Below are 25,398 nucleotides of genomic sequence, written 5' to 3'. Positions count from 1 at the left end.
GGTCTTAATTGAGCAAAATGTCATCTTCTTGTTGTTGTCCAATGTGCTCTGTGTGTGTCCACCCTGTGTGTGAGTCCACTGGAAAATTTGTCACGAACAGTGTGTTTTTACTACTCTGCTGGCCTCCCCACTGTGTTTACCGCTCTGTGGTAAAAGAAAATGCCATATGCTACATGGGTTTGTGTTACTGCTCGGGTTTCAGGGCCGACCATCGGCCCCACACAAACTGTGGCATCAGTCAGAACGGATATCCAAGCTATAGCTAAGCTATAAAGTGGAGCTCCATTGATCTGTTTATGCTTTTCTAACAATCTCCAACACATGAGATTCATCTTGGCCACAGACAATCTCCTGATGGTCATTGATTCATCCGGTAACACCAGAACAATTAATTAGGGAGGAGGGGGTCAAAAAGTCCTTATTGAGGCACCAGCCATTCCTTCATAGCAAGACATTTCCATAATTAATGTTTGGTAAAATAGATCTTTTTTTTTTTTTTTCTTGGACTGAAACAAAAGAGTGAGACATAAACAATACCTCTCAGGCCATTATTGGCATAGGTAATAGAAGTCACAGAAAATCGCTCAGAATACGATAAGAGTCAGTTTACATCTTTGACAAAGTGCTTTTAATGAGAGGAAAACTGCAGAGGCAGCAAGAATTTTAGTGTCTGATGAGGTTAAACATTGCATTGCAGCATGAATCTTTCTCACTAATCTTGCCTTAAGTGATTTGTGAAGGATGCATTGAGCCGAATATGCATTATTCTAGAGATCCAGTGTTACAACACAAAATAATTTCACATGTCTAATACTTTTCAAGATATCTACAACGGGCAGCAGCATGCTTTTATTTGGCCAAATAATGAACCAGAAATGCTGATGCACCTGAAATAGTGGTATTTTTTAAATGTACGTTTAAAAGTGTTTTTTTTTTTTTATTTATTTATTTTTTTTATTTAGTGACAGTTTGTAATTTGAAGGAGGAGGAGAGAAGGCACAAGTTTTCCAGCTTTTGTTATGTATTCTTTAAGAAGTTGGTGCCTGCTGCAAGGGACAGTAATGTCATTTTTATACCACTGGAGTGTTTCACTGAATTTAAGCTTTTCAACGTCAAATTTGCTATTTTGTGGATTTTCAACAGCATTTCAATCTTTATGTTAACATTCTTTGATGTTGAGTATAAAAATCAGGGTTATGAAGCAAAAAAAAAATACACCACACTTGAAAATCCGTCCACTACATAAACATTTCATTTATTTATAGAAATGGCTTCAGTAACAAAGATATCTCAACAGCACCGTGGCATGATCCAACCTCCTGTGTACCTTACTACACAAAATGTTTAACAAGAAATTGACTACCTCACTGAACTTCCAAAAATGTTCACTTCTATTCCCAGTTATTCTTGAAATTAGACAATTCTAGGCTAATTTTAGGCTTGAATTTGATCTTAACACACATAAAATTTTAGGTGAGAGACTAATCTATCACCTAATAACTGTTAAATAGTTTCCTAACAGCTTGAAACAAATATCACTGTATTATTTGCATTCTCTTCTATTTGGTGGAATTCTAATGTGCCACCTCGATTCTTGAAATGAGCGTGCCTCCTTGGTGCTGGATGCTGTTTGGAGTGCATGCTAAGAGAGGCTAAAATGGAGCATCTTAAGTTCCAGCATGTCTGATGAGCCAAGACAGATTTTAGGTTTGTATACAGCAGAACTTTGTCTTAATTTAATCAAGTAATGCAAATCAAGAAAATCAGTAATCCGTAATTGCATCCACAGGAGTTCACACAATGAAAACCAACCAGTCCCTAAACATTCACAGTAGCACGACATTAGCGCCCATCCTCACCCTATTTTAGAATCGGGTCTCCTGCCTTTTCGACTTTGCTCCTCTGCCATATTTGCTGCGGAAGCTCCAGCAGTAGCAGATCAATGTTTCTGAAACAGAGCCGGAACACAGTCATGTTAATGGGACACACATCAACTTTGAGGGCTCTTCCCAGCAGACCAGCCCACTACTGCACTCGCACGTACTCCAAACAGCATCCAGCACAGAGGAGGCAGAAGTCCTTAAGCGCTGTCCTACAGCCAGACCAGCTTTAGCAGCTCATAAAGGCTTGCATTATGAAACCAGGTTCATTAATGATCCCTTCCCCCCAAAAAATGATGGTTCTTAGACCAGCAGCAGGAAGGGAACGTCATACAATCTACAACATCTCTGTGACAGGAAGCTTTTCTTCAGTGGACAGGAAAAAATTAGTCAATTACCCATTTTCCTCTTGAATCTGTTTGGAGATTTTTCTATCCATGTTACTCACCAAAACAAATCAATACTGGCACCTATTACCATCACCACTTGGCATCAAAAATCATATACGTGGAAATGTGATGAGGAAAACGTGTTTTCTTGTGGCTCCAGAATCCATTACAGAAATGACAAGTTGGAACGCTGCCTTCAAATCTGTTTAGAGTTCACACATGCTGAGTGCTCTGTCAGATCCCAAATTAGTTCCTCGTTAATAAAGGATATGGTGGAGCTGAAAGACCTCCCCAGAGGGAAAGGTTTATATGGATACTGTCATAAGGCCTATAGATAGTGGTTGGTTGTGTATTTTTTAAACTTTACCATTCAGTCTGCTGAATGGTTTATCTGATGGTGGCCATTTAAAAAAATACAATCCAGTGATGTATTTTTTTAATTTTTTTATTTTTTACAAAAAAGCACACTAAAAGGCAATAGAGCTCTACAGTTCATTGCTTCCTGAGGCCTGAACTACATAGTTCTTCTTCAAGGGAGCTTCTACTCTGGCCTTTATATTGGAAAGTTCCTCCTCCAAGAAAAAACTCAATTACTTAGTGTTCTGCTCTGGTCTGACAATGTGGCTTGAAAAACACATAAGACAGAAACTGTACAATATTTGGTCATACAATCAAGTGAAAATCAAAAATCTTGATTCTGATTTTTATTACTATTATTATTACTATTACTATTTATTATTTAGAGAAAAGGAAATCAAACAATGTACTTTTCCAGAATTTTCAGGACTGTGCTCATAATTTGCACATGGTTTCCATCCATATTCCCCATTTGTAAAAAAAATAGTGCCTGTTCTAATGTATTCTGCTTGTTTTGACTGAAGTAGTGACTTGGATAGCCAGGACAGTGCAGTTGCATTCAGTCTGAACTCGGACTTTTGCTGACTCAAACAGCTTCTATCCCTTTGACTTCCAAGTGATCAGATTTTGTGCTTCTTTGCTTTGTGGTTCGAAATAATGATGATGGCATAGACGAGGGACCTGCATCCTGAAGTGGCAAATGGCACAACGTCAAAAGAGTAAAGAAACGGTGTCTTTGTGAAACATTTTTTTTGTTGTTTCAAAACCTAAAATATGTGATTCTTTGACTTTATTTGTATAACTCATTTTTTTTCATTTGTCAAAGAAGGTTTGGAATTTTATTTAAAAAGTGCAACAAGAAAGATGGTTCTTAATTATGAAAGTTGTCGACCTCTGGTTTGGACTGTACTACAGGTGCCTGCATAGGGAACAAAATTGCTCCTGAAGTTACAGGCTGAATGTTTATGTGAATTTCCTAATTCCTATTCAAGAAGATACATTTTTATTAGAATAAAAATGTTTGCAAAATGTACACATTTGGGTCTCGACTCTGGAAATAATGGTGACGGCATAGATAAGGGTTTTTGCTCTTCTTTCTGTAGTTTTTTGGCAAATAAAAATTATTCGAGAAACTTGGGATTAAAAATGCCTGTGAATGTTTATGAACTTGTTTTTAAGTAAACTTGACTTGCACAGCTAAAAAATACACTCTCTTGTCCCTGCTACTGGGGACTATTCAGCAAATCCCCGTCTAGCATCAGTCACACACTCTAATCATCATCTGTGTTGATTTCCATCCAGCTGCCAGGATGGAGGCCAGCAGCACAGCAGTTTCCTCCTCTGTCCTTGCGGCGTTCAGGCCCAGCACCTTATTGATCTCAACAAGTAAGTTAATAAGCTTTGGACTCATTCATCAGCAGGGTAGAGACTGGAACTGCACACGGCAGGCTTAATCAAGTCCTCGGTGCCCGCCAAGCATGAACACGGTAATTAAAGGAAGAGGGAACGTGAAGACGAGGGAGAGAAGAGAGGAGCCAGGGGTCTACACGGTTCACCTGAGTGTAAGATAGAGAACCCGAGCGCTTCATTTATAAAGTACAGATTTATGAAGACGGTGGTTGAGGGATGACATGGTTACAGTCATCACTCTGTCTTTCTCTTTTTGCCTTGCATTGCTCTCGCATTACTCTGACCTGAGTTAATCAGCTGCTGAAATACAGCCGGCCACTTGGTCCAAACAGCAGCCTGAAAACAGGCAATTCATCCCGCTCTAAGAAGGCCACCACATAAACACATAAACAAGATAAAGAACCCTCCCAACACCACCCTCGCTTGCAGTAACTCAAACAGTTGAGGAAGGTAACTGCCACCATCATCTTCCTCAATATTTTCCCTGTCAAAACAGAGGTACCTTGTGAAACAGAAATTACAACTCTTTTTGTTTTCTTGGATTTATTTCATTTCGTTTATCTTAATGGGGACTGCAGGCCACGTTTATTTTCACGCCCTGGTAAAGATGTGTAAAATAAGTTTTTCATCAGCAGTTCATCTTCTCACAAGGTTGGAAGAAGGATATTTCCAGTTTTTCTCAATCATCTAGAGTCGTGGGACTTCAGATGCGCTCTTCTTTTCATCTCTTAAGGCTTGGATCATTATCGCATCTTTCAGCAGAGTAATAATCCAAAAACATACGACCATTGCCATCTCAGTCCTCAGTCTTATTTTCCTTTTATTGTCAAATTCAACCAGATTTCTATTTTACTTTGTCCAGTGATTTAAAATGGTTCAGATGCCGTGAAGTTGATCAAAGTTCCCTGGGCCTTTGGAAGAGACAGATGTCATGCTAAGACATGACATCTGTCTTTTCCATACCTCAAATTAATCAAGTTTTCAACAGTTATTAGCCTTGTGACATCAGATGAAGACTATGATTGGAAGAATTTGCAAATGATTTTCAGTATTTACATCAATTCATCCAGGTTTAGTAGCTTAATTTAAAACACTGAGAAAATAGTTTATTTTAGAGTGAAGCTATAAAATAACATTTTAAGATGCTTTTACAGAATTGAACATTTAAATTATTAACTCATTCAAAATTTTAGTTTTTGTCTGTCGTTTTCACGTATATATTTAGTAACAGTAAATGTTTCATCTTTTACCAACCTTAAAATGACTGTGCGCATATCTTGGAACTTAATGATTAAAACAAATACCTTTACTATTCTATCATCTAATGATACTGCAGAACTTTGTAGTTCTATCAGATAAATCTCATGACTTAATACCACTCATCAGTCTACAAAATAGTTTTTTGACTATTTTGTTTTGTTAAGCTGCATTTTGTGGCCCAGAAAGACGATCTTTCATCTCTAATGCATGCTTTCTATACCCACGAGTTTGCATAATATACAAGCGCACCTATTCTCTCAGGTGTCCTTTTCTCCCCTGTGGCTCATTAGCCTTGAACCTGACCATTAGACTGGCCCTTCAGCTCGCGCAGCACACATCTAATGAAGGCAGCTCCCAGATTGAGTGTCCATTAATTGTGGTATATTATTGTCCTGTAACCCATCTTAGGTCTGAATGCAGAGCTTGGATCTGGAGAAGGTGTGTATGAGTGAGATCATCTGTATGACCTGTGTGGTTGCTGTGGTGAGGCAGCTGACAGGTTCTGTTAGTATCACTCTGGGTAACAGTGGAAATCTCCTCCTGGATTCATCCACACGTATCCTCACTGACCAATGCAGAACATCAGTCTTGCTTGAATGACTAAGTTATAATCTTCCTTGAAATTGAAACAGAGATATGCGTAAAGTGTGATTGTAGCTTTATAAATGTTTAGCAACCAGTCTGATGCATGCTTTTCAAAAATCTGCAGTGGCATGAAAAAAATATTTCTCATTACCATTTTATTTTGTTTTATTTTTTGAGATCAAACAAATTTTATTATTGAACATCCAAAGAGTAATTTTTAAATTTTATTTCATTTATTAAGGGGGTAAACGCTATTTAAGCCAATCTGACCATTTGCACAAACATAAATTATTTTTTAACTTGCTGTTAAACCGTGATCAATCACATTAATTGGAAAACTGCGTTCAATCTTACTAACCACACCCAAACCTGGAGTAAATAAAAGAACAGTTGCGAATCTTTTGTCCCTTAATAAAAGAAATCAGCACAACATTTTGTATCGCTTTATCTGATATTGAAATATGACACTGATAACAAAAGACATTGATAAAGGGAAAATACTTTTTGTTTTCTCTCTTAAGTGGGTTTAACATAAATTAACAAGAAAGAAAAAGGCACCAAATGTTCGGACCAGAAAAAAAAGTGACTCAAAGTACTTTTTACTCTGATTCCTGCTCTTGTTTGGAAGATGTTTGCTAATTCTTGAACTTTTTGATCATGTGCTTGCATTCATTGAACTCTGTGTCTCTTACTTGAAGTTAATGAATTTGCAGGTCATCTCCCACATTTTTAGTCCATCAAATGCAACCATCCAACAGCATGATTCCACCACCACCATTCAAAACATTTCTTGTGACTAAATAGTTCAGTCCTCTCCAGAAAACATTCGACTTGCCCATGTGGGCATTTGGTATTTCTTCTTCTACTATTTCTGACAAACTTCCTTTCATCTGAGGGTGACAGCTGGGGTCAGACGGTTGCAACTTCATCCCAACTGGCATCGCTTTTTGTTGTCTACTTATTCAGGTAGTGATGCATCATTCATGGCAGGACTGATATCTTCTGTTTCAGACAGTTTTCTATGCATGTTCTTTATGCACACATTAAGGGTTTTACTTCCTGTTATATTTGTGTTAACTGCGCCTGTGTCTCAGTTTAAGCTTCCCTTCCATCTCCTCTCTCTCTAATCACACAGTGCAGTGGACACTCTGAATGCTGATCCCCCTGTGGGACGCAAGCAGACAACCGCAATCACAGCCTGCCTCACAGCTCCTAATGAGCACAGGGAAGACATTTCCCAGGGTGAGAAACGCACACAAAAAGCAACATTGAGATGCCAAGAGTCCTGCAATGGAGCATGCTTTGGGTAGATTTAAATATGTGTGTGGGCGTGGGTGTGTTTTGAACTGGAGCACACGCTGACACTGGCACGTGCAACTCAATTACTGCAGGACTCCTTCATAGATCTGTTGGCTTATCTGATGGCCAGATCACCGGATCGATGAAGAGCAGCCACAGTGGGTGGATTTAAGCCTGCCGATCATCGATGTGGGGATGTGCAGAAGAGATGCAGCAGATGAGGAAACCTGTCCAGGAGGCCGGCAGGCCAAGCGTCACCATGCGAGTGAGCGTTGTGAGCTTTTAGGAGAGATACGAGTTTGCAAGGCCTGTTCTGTCAGAGCACTTTACAGTAAAAAATAAATCACTTTGTGCTCATTTTATCCCAGATCCTAATTGCCCAGTGTTCATTGATCTCTGTGTAATCATTGACAGAGCAATCTCTGAATGACTAGCAAGGGATTCAATTAAAGGCTCACGGTGCTGATGATTTCTTTTTTTCATCCAGCTTGTATCACACCATCTCCCCCGATGCCTCCACAGTAACTTGCCCCAATTAATGGTTGGCTAATAAGTAAAACAAACCACTTGTTTCTCAGTCCCGAAAAGGCCCGTGATTAGACCAGCGCTGGACACAAAGCCGCACACTCCTCTGTTTGCATTGAAGTCTTGTATAAAACTTTGTCCCATTGTGCGCCGCACTTCCTGGCTCACGTCAGGCCTCACTGTCACCGGGGGCTAATTGCACCCCTCTTCCCATCCCCTTTTGTGGTGCAGCACACTTTTGCTCCTTGCTGCTTCTCGGAGAGGTTTGGCGGTGGTTTATAGGCGGCGAGGAGGATGAGAATAATGAAGGAGCTGCCACGTGTGACCAACAATGAGATGTTGGGGATTACGGCGAGGACAAAGGGAGTGTTGCAGTAATTAACACCACTCCTGTGCGTGTGTGTGTTTGAGCTGTGCATCAGGAGCAGAGGGCACCGCTCTGTTAGCAGCTGTGTCTACACGAGAAATGAGCAAGAGTATGTGTGGTTACAGAAATAATTAATAAAGAAATAAAAACTATGAAATTCATGACTTTTATGTTTCTACAATTCTAGATATTTAAGTTCTATGTACTGAGCAGACCATTATTTAATTTCTGCTTTATTGTGAAGACCTCATATCAAGCATCTTTACACTTTTTCAATTTCTCAATCAAAATTTTTTAAAAAAGAAAACACATTTACTGCAGGGATTTGTTACATCTATTTTATAAAATTTTCAATAGTGCGAATAAATGTGGCACTATGGTTTGTTGGGGGATGTTTTGAGGATCTAACTTTCATGAAGCTAAAGAATTTTGTCAGGCAAAACATTTTTTGTTTCACCTTTTCTTGAGAACCAGACCAAAGATGGCATTTCTGGATCTGTTTATTTTTCTGTGCTTCGAGTTTTCATTTGCATTAAGAAATCCAGTAAAGGATTTTGTTTAGTGCTGGGAATTTTGTCTGTATCTTTGACTAAACGTGGCAACATTTATAAAGCTAAACCATATTAATAAGTTATCCGACACTGCTTCTTCTGCCATTTAAGGAGACCTCCTTTGAAAATTTTGCTGATATTGTATGAATATGAATTCAAATTAAAAAATACATCCATAAGCATACATAAAACCAACAATATTTTCCTGGTGACCCTATGCAGCAGTAGGTATATTTTGAACTATTTGGGGTGTAAAGAGCCTACATTTGTGAGTCATGTGATGTTCTCAATGAAAGTTTGCCAAGAAGGTGCAAGGTTTTTGTGTTGTGAAAGATGTTTCAGAAAAATGTCCGAGCTGTCAAACCAGCAAAGCTTTCAGCTCGAGCTAATTATTTCCACTGAAAGGCTGCCCTTCCTTTCATCCCTGATCCATCCATGTCTCCCTCTGTCTGTTTCTGTCCAGCCTTGTTTCCAGCTTAGGCTGATTAGCAGGAGTGGTCCTTTTACAGTGTGGTGGTGGGGTAATTAGTGGGATGAGCTCAGCAGAATCATCCTCTTCAGGGGTTAAGAAGGCACACGATCCAGCACCCTTTGGCCTCTGAAGACCTAGGACCCGGTGTTCTGTATGTTAAGAGGAAAAACGTCTTGACTTCTGAACAAATCTGGTACAGAGGAAAAGTCTGCACGCTCCTCTCAGATGTCCCCACAATACAAAATGCTTGAAAGTCACTCCAGGTGTTAAGAGGTACTGATATTTTTAAGTTAAAATGGCTTTTCTCTGAACAGATGCTAGGGCAGAACCTTTGTGGCCTAAGGGCCTGAAAACACACATACTTCAGTTTGCAGCTTAAGTCCTCTAAAGGGGCAATTATTTCATTCATATGGAGGTAATTGTCTCCCATGAATATGAAATGTTTGTCAGTCCCTCCTTTAACACTGAGTGCTGTGAGGATGCTTCTGAAGAAGGACAAAAGCCCTGAAGCTATGGTCCATTTCCATTTGCTTTAGAGAAACAGCTTACAGTAAACTGAGGGTCTCTACTGACTCTCCTGAAGCCCTGATCTGCACTCTACAATGATGGACACGATGAGCTAACTGCTAAAAGTCGTCTATGTCTTCAGTAATAAGTTGCTATATGTAATTCTCAGCTTGGGAGGGTGTACTCGCATGCTTGAATAATTTGAAAGTTAAGGGAAGCAAAATTAGACTTTAATCTGTCTGTTTTTTACAGCTACATTTTAATACATTAGAATATTATGAAATAATTTATTTTACTATTAAGTTTAAAAAAGAAGTTGTAACATTGGAAAAAAACCAAACTTTCCATTGCCTTTTCTTTTTTTTTTTTTCCCAGGAGTCAACCATAATATAAGCTAAAAATGTAAATTTTTTAAAAGTGAAGGCACAAAACATAACAGGCTTAGAGTAGTTACTTTCGCTTTGTTTCTTTCAGTTGTAGTTTAGCTTCATACACAGTTAAAAAGTACAGAGGCTGTTATTGTCAAAACAATTTACTAGCTGAGATTCAAGCCCATAACTTAGAAAAAATTGCTTGCTGCGCATGGGCGTCAAATTGTACTCTACACCAAGCAATCAGTAAAAACATGGTAAAAAAAAAAAAAAATTATTTTTGCTTGCTATTTTAAGAAGTATGGTGAGAAATAACTGAAATCTTTTAATTTGCTCTGAGTGGACAGATGAGTTTTAGGCGGTTAAGAAAAATGGAGGTGCAAAAATGTGATCTTTCTCCCTCACTTTTAGAAATTGGAGGAACGGCTGTCCACTTGCTCCATTGTTCAGGGGCAACATAAAACTAGCTACCAAAAGAAGCAGCTTACAATGCAGCTTTGCTAACAAATCCACCTAGCAGTAAGAGATAAAACTGCAAGGATGTTTTTGAAATAGCAGTTCTTTTAAGACCCTTTCATATTGACCCCTCTCAGATTAGCTTTGAAATTCAGTTTTTGAGAGCAACTAATCTAGATTCATACTTTATGAGAACACCAAGAGTGTAAAATATTAACAGCTCACAACTTTTCTTCTTCCCTTCAGAAAACTTGAGCCATCTGTTAAAATTGAACAATGTCCCCAAACTCCCAGGTTCATTTTAAGATAACATTTTGGGCTCTGGTTTTTCCTCACATCAAACATTTATATTCAAATCATTTTCAGATAAATAAAAACTGATTAATTTATTCTGACATATCCAGACCACAGGGGAGAACATTCAGCCATTACCATCTTATTGTCCCTCCTAATCAAAGCTGAATGGTATCAGAGATAAGATCCCCATGGGGAAGGGAGCTGTTGGGCTCTTTTCTTTACAAGGCACATATTTGTTAATGTCCCCATGATTTATTAGGAAAGGGACATTCAGTCTGCCTTTGTCATGGAGAGACCTGTGCATGAGCATGCTCACTGGGTGACCCGAGAGCCCAGAGGAGAAAGAAGGAAGGAAGAAGAAGAAGGGGGGAGTGATGTTTTTAGCATAAGCATGGGGACCAATCTGCTAAGATTGCTCTGCACACCAAGGGGTCTTCTACAGACTTGCACTTTACCAGGGGTCTTTATTTTGGGTCGCCCCGTTTTCCTCACAATTACTACACCACCTTACTGTCTTGATTCACTTGTTTCATTCATATGCGTCAGCGGCAAAGTTTCCAGTTGCAAGCCCCTCTGAATGGTTAAACTAATAAAGGGTGTAGCACCAGCTACAGACCAGGGAGGCAGCGCCAGAATGTTCACTTAGGAGGGAGACACAAAGAGGACGGCTGATTTTAAAAGGATTCCTCTTCTGTAAACAGATTGTGAGAAAACAGTACTACCGAGGGTTGTAGCTCAAGCATAGAGTCCTATATCTCTAAGTGCTGTTGTAAAGCCATTAGCTGATGAAGCCATGCAATTATTTCTTATTTCTGCACATTTTCAATAAAATACCACAGCAAGTGATTTCTTAAAATAAAGGGCCCAGAGGAGTGGACGGATGTCTAGGAAGAAGCGTCATCGTCATCACTCTGGACTTCCAGTTACAGAGGCAAACGCCTCAATATCTGTCATGTTTATATGTTCCCGTATTCTATAAGGGATGGATATAATGGTCAAGGCTATAGAGTCTACAGGAATCAGGCTGAGCTATGGATGATGGGGGATGGGACTTTCACCAACATACATGTCTGTGTGAGTTTCTGTTTTATTTCCTTCAGCTCCACATACGTCAGACATGGCGAGCAGAGACACAAAGCTTCATTAATGATTCCTGTAATGTCGATCATGCTATGATGGCTAACAGGAAAGGTGTAGGACAGAGGAGAGAGACATTTCAAGGTTGCCAGATGTATTGAGTACCAGCCCATCATGAAAATGACAATTTTGTCTCTTGTATTTCTTGAATCAAATGTTCTCATATAGTCTTCCACAATAGTTTGCTCAATAATTTGGTACATTTCTCCAAACAGAATTAATGTGACTGAACCTGGTCTGTAGGCTGCCTTACTCAGACACAGTTTCTGCTCACAGGTTCTCTATGAGGTTAAGCTCAGCACTTTGACATAGCCTCTACAAAACATCATCAGTGAATCTTCCTTCAGTTGCCATATCATTGAGGGATTTTCAGAAATTAAATAGATCCTCAGAGTGCTGGTTGAAGGACAGCTAGTCAGATGTATCATGTGTTTAAGTTGACTTTAGCTTTTTAAATAAACTCAAAATGAAAATGTTTACATCGGCTCAATACAACAAGCATGACAGATATTAACAATCCACAATCTCACACCTTTGGTGCTGTTTCCTCCAGCGGGGTTCTAGCTGAAGCTGTATATCAATCTGCAGGTCAGATTTAGCTCACCAGTGTTCTCTAGCTCTGCCAGAAACAAAGTCAGTTTATGTATTTAGCATCAACAGTGTTGAGGCATTGCAGATGGTATGTTCCTGTGCTAAGGTTTCTCATTTTACTAGCTTCTTCACATCCACCATTTTATAGGATGTATTATTAGAGTTCATAAACTTCACGCAGCTGTACCGCGGAAAAGTCTGACACTTCAAGCCATGTTATAACTAGTTCGCTGATCGTCCATTTAGAGAGCTGGTGTTACTCAAACTTTAACTTACTGACAAATATCTTAAGGTGTTGCAACAATAGTTATTATGAAATATACTTTTAATCAAACCTACATTTTGCATTGATGTTTTGTTATTGCTCAGTTGTAATAGTCTAATTTTAAATATTGTATTTTCAGTGGCTGTAAATGGAAAAGTATCATAATAAACAGAGTAAAGGGTTAAAAACTTCAGTTTGTGAGTAATTAATCTGTCAAGTGTTGATGTACAGTGTCATAATGCCTGCGGTATCAGTCCTTATCATTGTTGGCACGGAGCGCCATCAACTGGTCACATCAGATAACTGCTGTTCATTTAGCAGATTGTTATTGCATGAGCTTAAACACTAGAGGTCAGTGTTGTACTTGTGTCAATGCTCACATACATCTCATACATCCCCGCGGCAGCAGCTCATGTTACAGTTCTATTTCTCGCACCTGGTTGTACTTCAATGACAAGCCTGGATCATAAAACCCTCATTGTACCCAGTTCAACAGAAAACAATTTCTGCATCAAACCAGCCAAGCAATATGGGTATGTTTGCTTCCGACTCTGGTGAATGGTACAAAATGTTTTACTGCCTCTCTGAAAGGTTTTTTGAATTTTACATCTGTAGAAATAATACAGAAATGACAAGGAAATTACAGTTTAACACGTTGACTTAATGAAATGTTTTGTAGGAACTGTTAGAAATGATTCAGTTGTTGGCATTTTCCCCCCACATCAGAATAATTTCTGAGAAGACATGGACACATTCACCTTTTAAAAAATCCCCACATGCCATCTGCGAGCTCTCCATATGCTCCCAGAGCTTTTTAGAAAGGCCACAAGTCAGTTAAATGTCTCCAGGTTTTTCTCTCCGAATCAGTGGCATTTAATTCTCAAAAATAAAATCTGCTGCAGGATGAGGAATCAGAGGTTTATGGACCCTCAAAAGCTACAGAACTACAAGGTCTAATGTCATTAAAACAGTAATTAGAACAAAATTAGAAATGTTCCAAATTACACAAGTGTCACATTAACAATTCTAAAAGCAGAATAATTTAATCATCCTTTTCTCAATCGGCTTTATAAAGGTCATCTGTTCTGACACTAACTTCACTGTGCAAGTATTTAGAGATATAGCAAGAATTTAGAATTAGAAACTAGATTAGAAACCCCAACGTTGTGTGTATGAGGATCGGAGGAGCAAGGGAGACCTAGAATAAATGTTGCCTTAGTTGCACCATTATCCCATTTGTGTTGCAACAACATCACCACGGCAGTGATGCGGTGTTAGAAGCTGCAAACAAACTGCTCATGCCTCTGGATGCTGAAATGCCTCCTTTGGGGGTTGTGGTATACATGAGTCCATTTTGTGCTGATGGCCTGATGACGACCAGATGAAGGAAAGTTTCAAAAACCTTGAGATGGATCGAGACGTTTTTCATTGTTTCCCCACTACTGAGTGGAACGAAACACAAAATGGCTTGTAAAAAGATTTTTTGAAAAATTAGGTGTTTGTGTGGGAATGCCCTGAAATATTATCCCCTCAAATGTTACTTTTTATTAGAACCATTTATTTCATTGTGATTGTACGTGAGAACAAGACAAAGTAACAAGCACAGTAATTGTGAAGTTGATGTAAAAGTTTTAGTCGTTTTAACATATTTCTGTTAACTTCCTTTCATTTGAAAAGTGTGTTTTATGAACCACGCGTTTCATTGTTCTCTCCTGAGATAAGACCAAACGTGAGCTTTTCACCTAAAAGTACAATATTTAAGGGACAATTAACACAGCTGCCAATCCCATCTTGAACTACTTCGCAAAGGAGATTGCTGAAGAATTCAGTATATAAAGCTGGTAGAAACATTCCCCGAAATCCTGTAAGTGCAGTTTATAGCTACAGGAACGAAAGAGGAGCAGAATGAGAAGAAGTGACCGATAACACAGCCAGTGATTCAGGAAATTAATAATTTCCTCTGAGAAATTTATCTATTTAATTGACCGACAGATCGGCGGGGGAGAAATGATCAGAGATAAGTATAATATCCTCAGGATCTCAGAATCATTAAATTCTCATCTGCAGTGACACAAAACACGTGTTCACGAGTTACAAATATCGAGAAGTGTGCGAAAGATTAATATCTTCAAAAACCATTTTAGCCGTGTCAGCAGGATCTGTTCTGATCCAGTTTTAGCCACAGAGTGGTATCGGTCTGTGTTTGTGACGTCAGACACAGCCGGACACAGATCGCTATTGTCCGCGTGAGGCTGCCTGGGACCACTGACCGGCCACTGCTATGTCAGCAAGGGTCCCAGCTGTCCACATGACGAAAGAGGCCCACCATATGTGCCGACAAGCATGCTCGTCCATGCAGGCCGAGTTTTAGAGTAACCTCAGCCTAGTTTAGGTTAATAAACTGCGGAGACGCATTTATTAAGGACTCCGCTTTTTTCTTTATGTTTATTTATTTATTTTTTATTTCTGTTATAAATCCCTCGAGCGCGTGTATTACTTCACTCTGCTTCAGATTTAATCAAATGAGAAGAACAGAAAAAGTCGCTCACGAAGATATATGTTCCGACTTGACTTTTGTGGCGTAAACAACAGGATCAAGACGCCTTTATGTTTTGCGGGCTCTCCTCCATTTACACACCGGCGTACTTGGCGGAGCACCGAAATAAGCGGGGTTTGCACATAAATAAATAAATAAATAAATAAATAAATAAATAAATAAATAAATAAATAAATAAATAAATAAATAAAATACAGAAGCGATAGGTGTCTGCTCTCTGTTACCATACCATTGTTGTTTTGAAGATTAAAAGGCATCGTTAACTGAGACGTAGTTTATTAATTAACTCAATTATGAAGTTTCATTTAAGAAAGGACAGCAGCAGATAGCACATCCAAAAGGCTCAGACATTTAAAAACAACAAAATTAATAAGGGAGAGAGAAAATAATTTAGTAATAGAAGATAAACAACATTTTAACAAGTGTCACAGATGGATCAATAGACATAATAACACTCAGCAAAAGAAAACAAAGTTTAAATAAGTGATCTTGGACAACTATTGAGACACTTTGCAAATCTAGCCTTGATGGACGAGTGGCAAGAAGACAGTCATTAAAGAAAGAAAGCCACAAAAAGTTCAGTTTGTGGTTTTGCTCTAGTTCAATTAGAACAGTCATTAAAGGTCATCTGCACATGATTGTGTAAAATCATGCGAGTAGTTGTGAACGCAAACTCTATAAGTACATGCTTAATTCAGAAATGTTTCAGACTGTGGGTCTTTACAGTAGAACTGAATCTTAAAGAGATATTGCAGTTAATTTTTGTGGTAGCAACTCTCCCAAAGCCATATGCTACCCAGAGGAGTGAGTCACATTCAAATATCAAATATAGGCATTGAATTTAATTGAATGCGAGGCTCTCCATTGAATAATTTTATTGTTATCAATTAAAAACCTGATTGAATTCCAGTGTTTGGTTGCTTTAGGGTTACTCCTCCTCGCGTCAGAAACGCGTGTCATTCATTTGATAAGCCGGCTAACTGGTAAGGAACAAATCCATATTTGGGTTTTTGTCTCGAAGTTGTAAATATGAATGTTTTTTGGGGGAAATGGTAGCTTTTGGCAAATTCTTTAAATAAAGTTCAAGTAAAACGACTGAGGAGACTGCTGTGCTGTCATATTCCTTAATCTGTTCAAAATCACAGAGTGTTCTTCATTCATATATTTTTAAAGACGCATACATTTTAAAGGTGAGACTGAATGTCCCGAAAACAACTTTTTGTTTTTATAATCGTAAAAATTACACAGTCAATAAATTGCCTTCTATTGTCAGCTACTTTTGTCACGTAAGACAAAGTTTAGAGTGCTTTACCTGCTCTAAATTACTATTGAAAGACAGATCTTTAGAATTTCCGACAGTCCTCGAACCATCGCCTCCTCCTCCTCCCCGGCAGCAGCAGCAGCCGCTATCCGCATCAAGCAGCTTTCATTCAGTGAGTGGCTGCTGAGCGGAGAACAACAGGCTACCTCTCTCCTCTCGGTCCGCTGTGAGTATAACAACCTTCAGTCACACCGTCAGTTATTTCGACGCGGGTTTTAAGGTTGCAAATGTGTCGTTAATAAGGCTCGGGTTGAATTTGTGTTGATTTTATTCTCAAAGTGGTGTCTGAGATGTTCGTGGAGAGCGTGGTCTTTTGTTCTCCGTTTATTTTTTTACATTTTGTTATTAAATAAGACAATTAAAATGTATTAACGTAACACGTTGGCAGAGAACTTGTTTTGTATTTTTTTTATTTAGAATTTTATTCGTTTACATTTTTAAGGACATATTTTTATGAAATTGTATAGCGATATTAATCCCGTTTCGACACCCAGTAAAAACAGCAACATGGTATATCAAAGTATTTTATTTTTTTACAGATTTTTAAACATACCGTCGTCAGAAATCTTCATATTGACTGTGTTTTTTTTATTCCCCAGGATGCTGCACAGCTATGTGACAAAGGAAATATTTAAGCCAGGCTGCTGTCTAACAAAGAGCCATAAAGTCAATATCAACATGTGACATCATCGTTTTCTTACTGGTAACATGTTCAGTTTGAATCAAATGCTGACAAAACGGTCTCTAGAAAATCTCAACTTGTAAAAAAAAAAAAAAAAATAGAAAAAAGGTGTTGCTCTATTGTCATCAGTCAAGAAAGCACAACTGTTAAAGATGTCCAAGCATGTCCAAGTCCCAAAGCTTTACTTCTAGAAGGGCTTCTCTGTTGGGATAAGAAATGTGGAGTCAACCATGAATATAAATAGAGGCATTGAGTCTGTCTCAGTCCTACTGGCCAGAAAGTCTTCTGTCCACCTCAGCAACCTGCACCACATCTACAATATCGCTGTGTGCACTGGCTACTGATGGACCTGTTACCACGGACACAAGGATTCAACTCCAGCTGCGCCATGACTTCATCAGACCACGACGAGACGGGGAGCGATCTGTCCGAGTCCATGGAGATCCGTGAGCTTCAGGACCAGTACGTCTCTGCCGAAAACTGCTTCAAGTCCAAAAGTTTACCCATCCTGAATGGACCATGCGAGCATGGTGTTGGCCCCTCTGCACACCCTCAGCAGGTTGGTACAACTTGTTCCTGCGTGGCCGTGGAGGACAGCCAGGCCCTCCAACTCAAGACCCCAGAATCCAGCCAGGCGGAATCCCCCTCCTCATGGATGGACTTCTCCCCCTCAATGTCCAGCATGGTGGGGCTGAGCAGCTCCATGCCGGTGGAGGGTCACAGGCCCGCTGGCTTCAGAGGCAGAAAACTTGGTTTCTCTCTGAGCCGGTTTATTCAGATCCCGGCCAGAAAGTGTGTGCGGGTTATCCTGAGCGACTCGCGTTGCTTCTTGTTCTGCATGTGCTACCTGACCTTCATTCAGTCCCTGATGGTTTCGGGCTACCTGAGCAGTGTCATCACCACCATTGAGAAGCGCTACAGCCTACGCAGCTCTGAGTCTGGCCTGTTGGTCAGCTGCTTTGACATCGGCAGCCTGCTGGTGGTTGTCTTCATCTCTTACTTTGGCGGCAGGGGTCAGAGGCCGCGCTGGCTGGCCGTTGGCGGTGTCGTGATAGCCGTGGGGGCGGCGTTGTTCTCCCTGCCACATTTCATCTCCCCATCATACCAGATCCAGGAGATGAACTCGTCAGCGGGCCACGAAGGCCTCTGCCAAAGCGAGAACGGCAGCAGGCGGGAGATGGAAGTGGCGTCTTGCCCCCGAGATCAGGAGGGCAATGAGCACAACCTCTATGTGGCGCTTTTCATTTGTGCTCAGATACTCATTGGCATGGGGTCAACACCAATCTACACCCTGGGGCCCACCTACCTGGACGACAACGTGAAGAAAGAAAACGCTTCTTTGTACCTGGGTAAGAGAAGCTGGATTTGATGGCACATGTGAAATCATTGCAACCAGACAGAAAAGCTCTGGTCTATCTAATTTACTTGGTTTTTAAGATGTTGCAGCAGAGTTGGGTGGTCCATTTCAAGGATCCTTCTCTATCTGGAAAAGTATGGAGTTTAGGGGTTTTTCAGGGCTGCATAATAATGGAAAACAAATAGTGTGGAAAGAAATAGACTGAGCTTTAAACCCTATCTTATTGTCTTTGTGTAATGTCCAACTGTTTGGCCAGCCATCTTTAAATCATGACTGTAGGTAAAATTATTTATGAAGTACAATCATACTGAAAGGTAAACATTTACCATAAACTCTGGAAAATTGAGTGTGGAATTTTTTGGAATTTTGACAGGAAAAAAATGGTTTAGCAACCCTGTAATGTATTTGTAATGAATAAGCAAATGTTCCTTGAGTAATCTCACCAGTCCCGAGTTGACGGCACAACCTGTGTCTGGTATGTGACTGGAAGCATGCCGAGTTCTTGATAATCAACCAAGCTGATTTCATTGCCATCAAAATGGATTTGATTATATTTTTGATTAGATTTAGAAGGCAGCTTATAACCATCATGTTGACCAGGGCGATATAAGCTTGCATGCCAATGCAAAGCTTTTGTCCTTCTGATTTAATCTGAGTGGCATGCGACCTCTGCATAGCCCTGAGGTGGACAAAAATACTGCAGGCCAGAGCAGAGCAGTCAAACGTATGATAGACATGAACAAAATGCAAAAGTAAGTTGCTTTTGGACAACGGGCCACTCACATCTTCTTCTGAGTATTTGTGCATAATACAGATGTGATCTTAGGTGAGTCTGTCGACTGTAATGAAAGCTGCTCTCCTGTCTAACAAGAACTGACAGGATACTGCTCTGTTTTCCATGGTAGCAGGTTGGTTTCTCTTTGTCCATGATCGTTTGCTCATCCCTAAGCCATTCAGGCATTTCATTACATAGTATCCATATATTTATTTGGTATGCTGGAACTTTCGTGACCTTATTAAATTAAGATTGCTGTGCTGCTTGTCACATTCCTCTCATAGTTCATGGAGAAGATCCTGACTGCAGACGTAATCTCAACTTGTATCTGTCTGGATTTTTGTTGTTGCATTGTTGGGATTTGGAGAACTCACACATTGTGTACAGGTTCTCACAAAAAGCCACAAAAAAGCCACAAATAAAGAGGTCAATATCATTGTCATTTTAACATGGCTCCAGCTGTATTGTGGCCAAAAGAAGTATTGCATTCCCCCTAAATGTCCGCATTTTGTCCTGTTACAGCGAGAAATTGTATGTTAAGATTTTATGTGATGTATCAACACAAAGGGGTGACAATAGTAGATGCTTTTCACTTCTTATTGTTCTTATGTGGAGAAAACCTAAAACTACACATTACTTTGAGCACACCAAACACAATGAAACATGGCGGTTATGCAATCATTCTGCAGGGATGCTTTCCTGAAACTGAAAAATGGAAACTCGTCATAGTCTGTGGGAAGATGGATGTAAGTAAAGGCAGGCTAATCCTGGAAGAAAACTTTAGACTGGAACAGATGTTCACCTTCAAACAAGTTCAAAGCATACTCATGTGTTAGTCAATGACTGGATTTAAGTCCTTTTATAATCTTTGTCAAAATTTGAAAATGTATGATTATGTGAAAAAACCTAAGAGGCTTGCTGCAGTAAGGGTGGCAGTATTAACCCAGGGAGACAGAATGCCTTGAAAATTGTAATTGTTACCTGACAAAAAGCAAAAGGTTTCATGCTTTGTTGAATGATTATGCAAGGCATGGTATTATTAGGTCAGTTGTGATACAAAATGTAAAATACAACAGGAGAGAAGGATCCACATGTTGACAAAGGTAATAAATGTTAGACTTAATGCAAATACAGACATTTTATTCTGTTATCTTTCAGGCGTTTTTTTTAGGCTTTTAGTTGAACTCTGCTAGACAAAAAGGCGTTAAAACAGTTGCGCAACATTGACCACAGTGTTGGGACTTGGCACTCACTGAGGTATCGCACGCCTCATGGAGCATATTCGTTGCCTACCTTTGAGACCCAGCATTGATCTGATCCATGCGTCAAGGGGAGCCAGTGCAGCAGAGCTGTTGAACCAGACACTGAAAACAAGGGAGAAAAGATCCTTCGGCACTTCTTTTCCTGCTCTCACTTTAGTAAGGTGGTCCAGAGGTAATGCATCAATGCTTACAGATATACTGTTGCCCAGATTTCCCTGCGAAGCTGCACTCATGACCTTGGTGGCTATGTCAGAGGACTCGTAGGGGGATCATCCACTTCCTTCCAGTAAGGCAGTGTTTGGGGAAAACAAAGATTTGTTCTCACATGGCAGAGAGGGAGCAGATAGGTGAAGAAAACGTCCTTGGTTTGTGTTGCAGCCACTCAGATAACCATGGTAACTAGATGTTAGTTGTGTTATTTGCTCTCTTTTGCTATTTTTACCTCTTTTTTTTAGTTGTATTTTGAGTCAGTTCATGCTTGAATGAAGCTGCATCTGTGCTTGCACTTACCAATTTCCATATATCTCCAAATTCATTATATCCGGATATAGGTTACCCATCGCTGTAGGAGATATTTCCTCACATCTTATGAATGTAAAGCCCATCTCAGTTTGTAGCAACCCAAAGGGGAGGAGCAGCTCGCTTTTCTGGGACAATGCGGTTTACAGTGAGGGGGTACTTCTTGTGTCATTGGAGAGACACAAAACCCCCTGACCCACTTTGCTGTAGCAACAAACATATTCAATATGATTTAACTTCATCACATATTGTTACATTAATACCACAAACCCCAATGTGTTAGAGCAGAGTAGAGCATTATTGTGAAGTGGAATGAAGTTGAAGCAAATAAAAATCTGAAAAGTGTGGGCTGCATGTTTAGACCCTTTTTATCCTGATACATATAAATAAAATCCAGTGCAACCAAGTCGACATCAGCTTTTCTGTGGAGGCCGATTTGCGTTATAAAACATTATCCCAAACTTTGGACATTTTATGCTAACAGATGTGGAAGAAGTCTTTTGACACATTGTTTAAAACACTTTAGTGGTGTGGATGTTCATCTCCCACTAGGACAACAACTCTACACATACAAGTGTTTACAAGCTACATTGTAGTGATTTGAACACAGAGGCACACCAGACTTTTATTTATTTATCTCCTCGTTAGTATAGTGGTGAGTATCCCCGCCTGTCACGCGGGAGACTGGGGTTCGATTCCCTGACTGGGAGTGAAGTTTGTTTCAGGTCCCTCTTGAAAATGAGATCTAGATCTCAACGGGGTTTACCTGATTAAATAAAGGAATATTATTATTTTTATTTAAACAATCTTAAACCATATATTATTTTCCTTGACAATTGTGCTTTAATTTGCATTGGTCAGTCACGTAAAAACCAAGTAACACACTAAGGTTTGAGTATAACGTGGCAATATGTGTAAAAGGTTCAAGGGGTATGAATACTTTTGTGAGGCACTGTGCCATAGCCACTGTATTTTATCTAAAGTTTGCATCAGGTCAGCTGATTAACAGTGCCATAAAAGCAGGACAAACTTTAATCGCTTTTGTTCGTTTACTGCTGTGTCAGCTTGTTCGTTCTCTCTTCCTGCGTCGACCGCACGTCTCCAAGATCTTACCGATCAATAAACATACTTCTTGTTGTCCCGTCCCTGATTTATTCCAGCCTCCAGACAGAGCCTGTGACCTGAGGATATAATAGGAGATTGAGATTTACAACCAAATGATGCCGACAAACTGTTCTCGGTATTGAATGACATTAGTGATTGGGTCCATGTGATTCCTGCCTTGTGTTTGCATGAAAATTCAGAAGAAGTTGCACCAGAGTCTGCGTAAATTTCAGTCTTGCATCATGTGATGCACTATGTTTCTTTTTTGTAACCTTTCGCTGTCTAAGCCTCGCAATTCCTTTGCAGGCAGCGCCGCATGTCCTTCTTTCTGCAGGACGAATTTAATGGATCCCTTTTGCCTCTGCTTTAACAAGCATGCAGTGCAGAAAACGAAAATGCAAGTGTGTGTGATTGGTTTTTTCTGCATTATTAATGTCTATTAGGCGCTCCTGAAGGGACAAGGGTAGAGCCAGCATTTAACACAGCAGGCTTGTTGAAGCTGCAAGGAAAGAGATTTAAAAAAAAAAGGTGGGCACCGGTTTATGAGGACATATTTGACTTCCGCCGAGAGGTTCTGAAGAGCAGTTCTGTGTGCAGCCAGACATGCTCGCATGGACACAGGGGGTGTGTTTTATGTGGACAAATTTAGAAAGAACATTTGCTCTCACTAAGTTCCCCTGAAAGTGTGTGCGGCGTGTTCTCTTGCAGATTGAAGGAACAAACACCACTTGAGTGCTAGTTTGTAGTTAAACCTCTGTGTTTGTCATTGCCCTGGCGTGAGTCAATCTCATCAAACTGTGTGTGCTGTCCTGTTTTGCTGCAGCCAAAGCAAATGCAGAATGTGCACACACACAGACATGTCCCTGGAGGACTCGTCTCTACTGCCCCCTGTCTGTCCCATCCAGATGAAAGATCGTGTTTCAGTCTCGAATTTAAGGTATGGCCCCATCAAAACGCTGGCATGCTTATAGATGACGAGCCGGCCCCGCTTCATCACTGTCCCTCTGGCTTCTCCTCACATGCGGCTTGAATATCACTGCTCCCTTTCCCAGAGCACAGTCAGGGTTACTCAGCAGCGGACGACCTTTTCTAGCTGCGTGCTGCTCAAACAGCTTTAGCCACTACTGTACGATTACTATGACTCCCTGCGTGAACCGCTGACCTCTGTGAGGCTGATCCTGCACCACCAGTGACAGCATGTGCTTTTAAAACGTGTCCCTGCAGGAGGAAGAGGAGGGAGAGGGAGATATTCGAGGAGAGAAGGAACAGTTGGGTGTGGGGGTGTGTTTGGGTCTATAAAAGCAGAGTCTCAGCCATAACTGTAAATTAGTTTTTACATCGGTATTAAATAACAGTTGGTACTGTAATTGAGTTGTTTTGACAGCAAGGGAAGGTTCTTCAGGAAAATATATGAAAGGCTTTTTATGACAGGAAAGACTTTGTTCCTGGTAAACGAGAAGGAAGCAGACTCTCCTTCTCGTCTTATCAAATCTTTGATTTGGCAGTTAAAATGTGTTTGAAGTTTAATTTTAATTGCGAAAACTTACTTGGCTGAATTAAGGTCAGATAATCGATATTTATTCCAATCACTCTAAAAAAGCTTTTTGTTGATATAAAAAATAACTTAATTGAACAGCTCTGCAATTAAACAAATTTATCATAAAACTTTGGTTTGATCAAAAAAACCTTTCTTTAAGTATCCTGGAACACTTTAATTGAAATATTTTTAGGCAATATTTGATCACTGCTTTTTGGTGCCTTCAGTATAAATTGTTGAACATAAAATACCCCAGAATTATTATTTCTGTCCTTTTTTACCCTTTCATGATTTTGGGATCATTATGCTACTTGCTGAAAGAGGCTTTGTTCTTTATGATATAGACATGATTCTATATTTATGCAAATATTTAAAATAGATTTTCAAAGAAATATTGTAGATTTCCAATCATTTCTGCTCTCTGATAAAAGTTTTTCTTACTTAATATTTCCTAGATCTTCGTGTACTCCAAATGTTTTCCAAGAGGAATGAACACAAGTTTGATTAGACTCAGTCAATTAAGAAATGACAACGGAATACTTTCGTTTTTCTAGCTCTAGAGATTTCAAGTCCTTTAACCTCCATTACGCTCATTAGCCTCTGTAGCACAACTCAGCCGCCCTTATCTGTTAAGAAATGAATTTCTGTCTTTAATTACTTCTTGTTTGTCTTTTGCTATGGGATCAGTGTGTTCTGTGATGAATATCAGGCTTCTGCTATTGTGCTGACTAAGCTGCTTTGGTGTTCAACATATCTATCTGTGTTGGCGCTTACTGTCCAACATGCCAAAGAGAATCAACTTGGACATCTTGCCTTTCCTTTTACACCCTTGTCATGTCTACTTATGCATACTCTCAGCCCTTTTAAAGTCTATTTTCATGCTGATCCAACCTTTAGGCCAGTAGTAGGGGAGTTATTTTTCTGTAAGAGGCCGGGAGGCAGAGTAGGAGGAAGCATTAAGCCTGCTGAGGAACAGTCTGGCTATTGTTCTTCTTGACCTCTGCGATGCTGTGATGACCTGTGACCAGAGGAAAACTCCCGGAAAGAAAGATGTTCATGAATTTTATGTAAATCTTAAGAATTTGGTGACACATTTGGTGTAATTTGTAATCGTTCTACCATATAGATGTTAACCTTCTCTGTCCCTGAGTTTTTCTGCCTTGCTTCCAGGACATTGCACTCTGCACTGAATTTCCTGAACATGATGGGCCTCTCTTTGGCTGAGATGGATGGCTGTAAACATTTCTGACCTAACCCAGGGGGGGAGCATTGTTTTGCCCTTGCATGCACACATTCCCATGCATCGAAGTTGGAAGGAAATTATGCATTGTGAGTCAAGATGGAAATGTAACCTTAAATGTGCAGAGATGGGGATGAGGGTCGACTCTGTGCTGTTCACTAAGCTTCAAGCTTATTCTGAATTATGTAACCTTTGATTTTTAGTAAGATTCTAACTTTGATTTTTGTGAAGTGTCCACAATTAAGAAGATGAATGGTGCATTAATTGACTATTTTAAATAATTATGCATACTGCACTTTTGTTCTTAGTATTTATACAAGTATAG

At 39.8% G+C, this 25,398-nt stretch overlaps 1 protein-coding gene across 2 annotated transcripts in view; it reads left to right on the top strand.

The window, feature by feature from the left end:
* Positions 1–16,715: 16,715 nt before the first annotated feature.
* The window catches only part of slco5a1 (solute carrier organic anion transporter family member 5A1), a 39,005-nt gene continuing 30,322 nt past the window's right edge, over positions 16,716–25,398 (top strand). The window contains exons 1-2 of one of the 2 annotated variants that reach the window (XM_023326010.1): positions 16,716–16,763; positions 17,197–17,300. Coding sequence is in view for 1 of the 2 variants with exons in the window: in XM_005797865.3 (XP_005797922.2) it covers positions 17,623–18,628 (1,006 nt within the window). In the remaining variant the exon portion in view is untranslated. Of the gene's footprint in view, positions 16,764–17,196; positions 18,629–25,398 lie in introns of both variants that reach the window. The other variant, XM_005797865.3, reaches the window with a different exon arrangement.

Source organism: Xiphophorus maculatus, chromosome 21 (assembly GCF_002775205.1).
Source record: "Xiphophorus maculatus strain JP 163 A chromosome 21, X_maculatus-5.0-male, whole genome shotgun sequence".
NCBI classification, from domain to species: Eukaryota; Metazoa; Chordata; class Actinopteri; order Cyprinodontiformes; family Poeciliidae; genus Xiphophorus; species Xiphophorus maculatus.
This window is presented reverse-complemented; position numbering and strand designations above follow the sequence as displayed.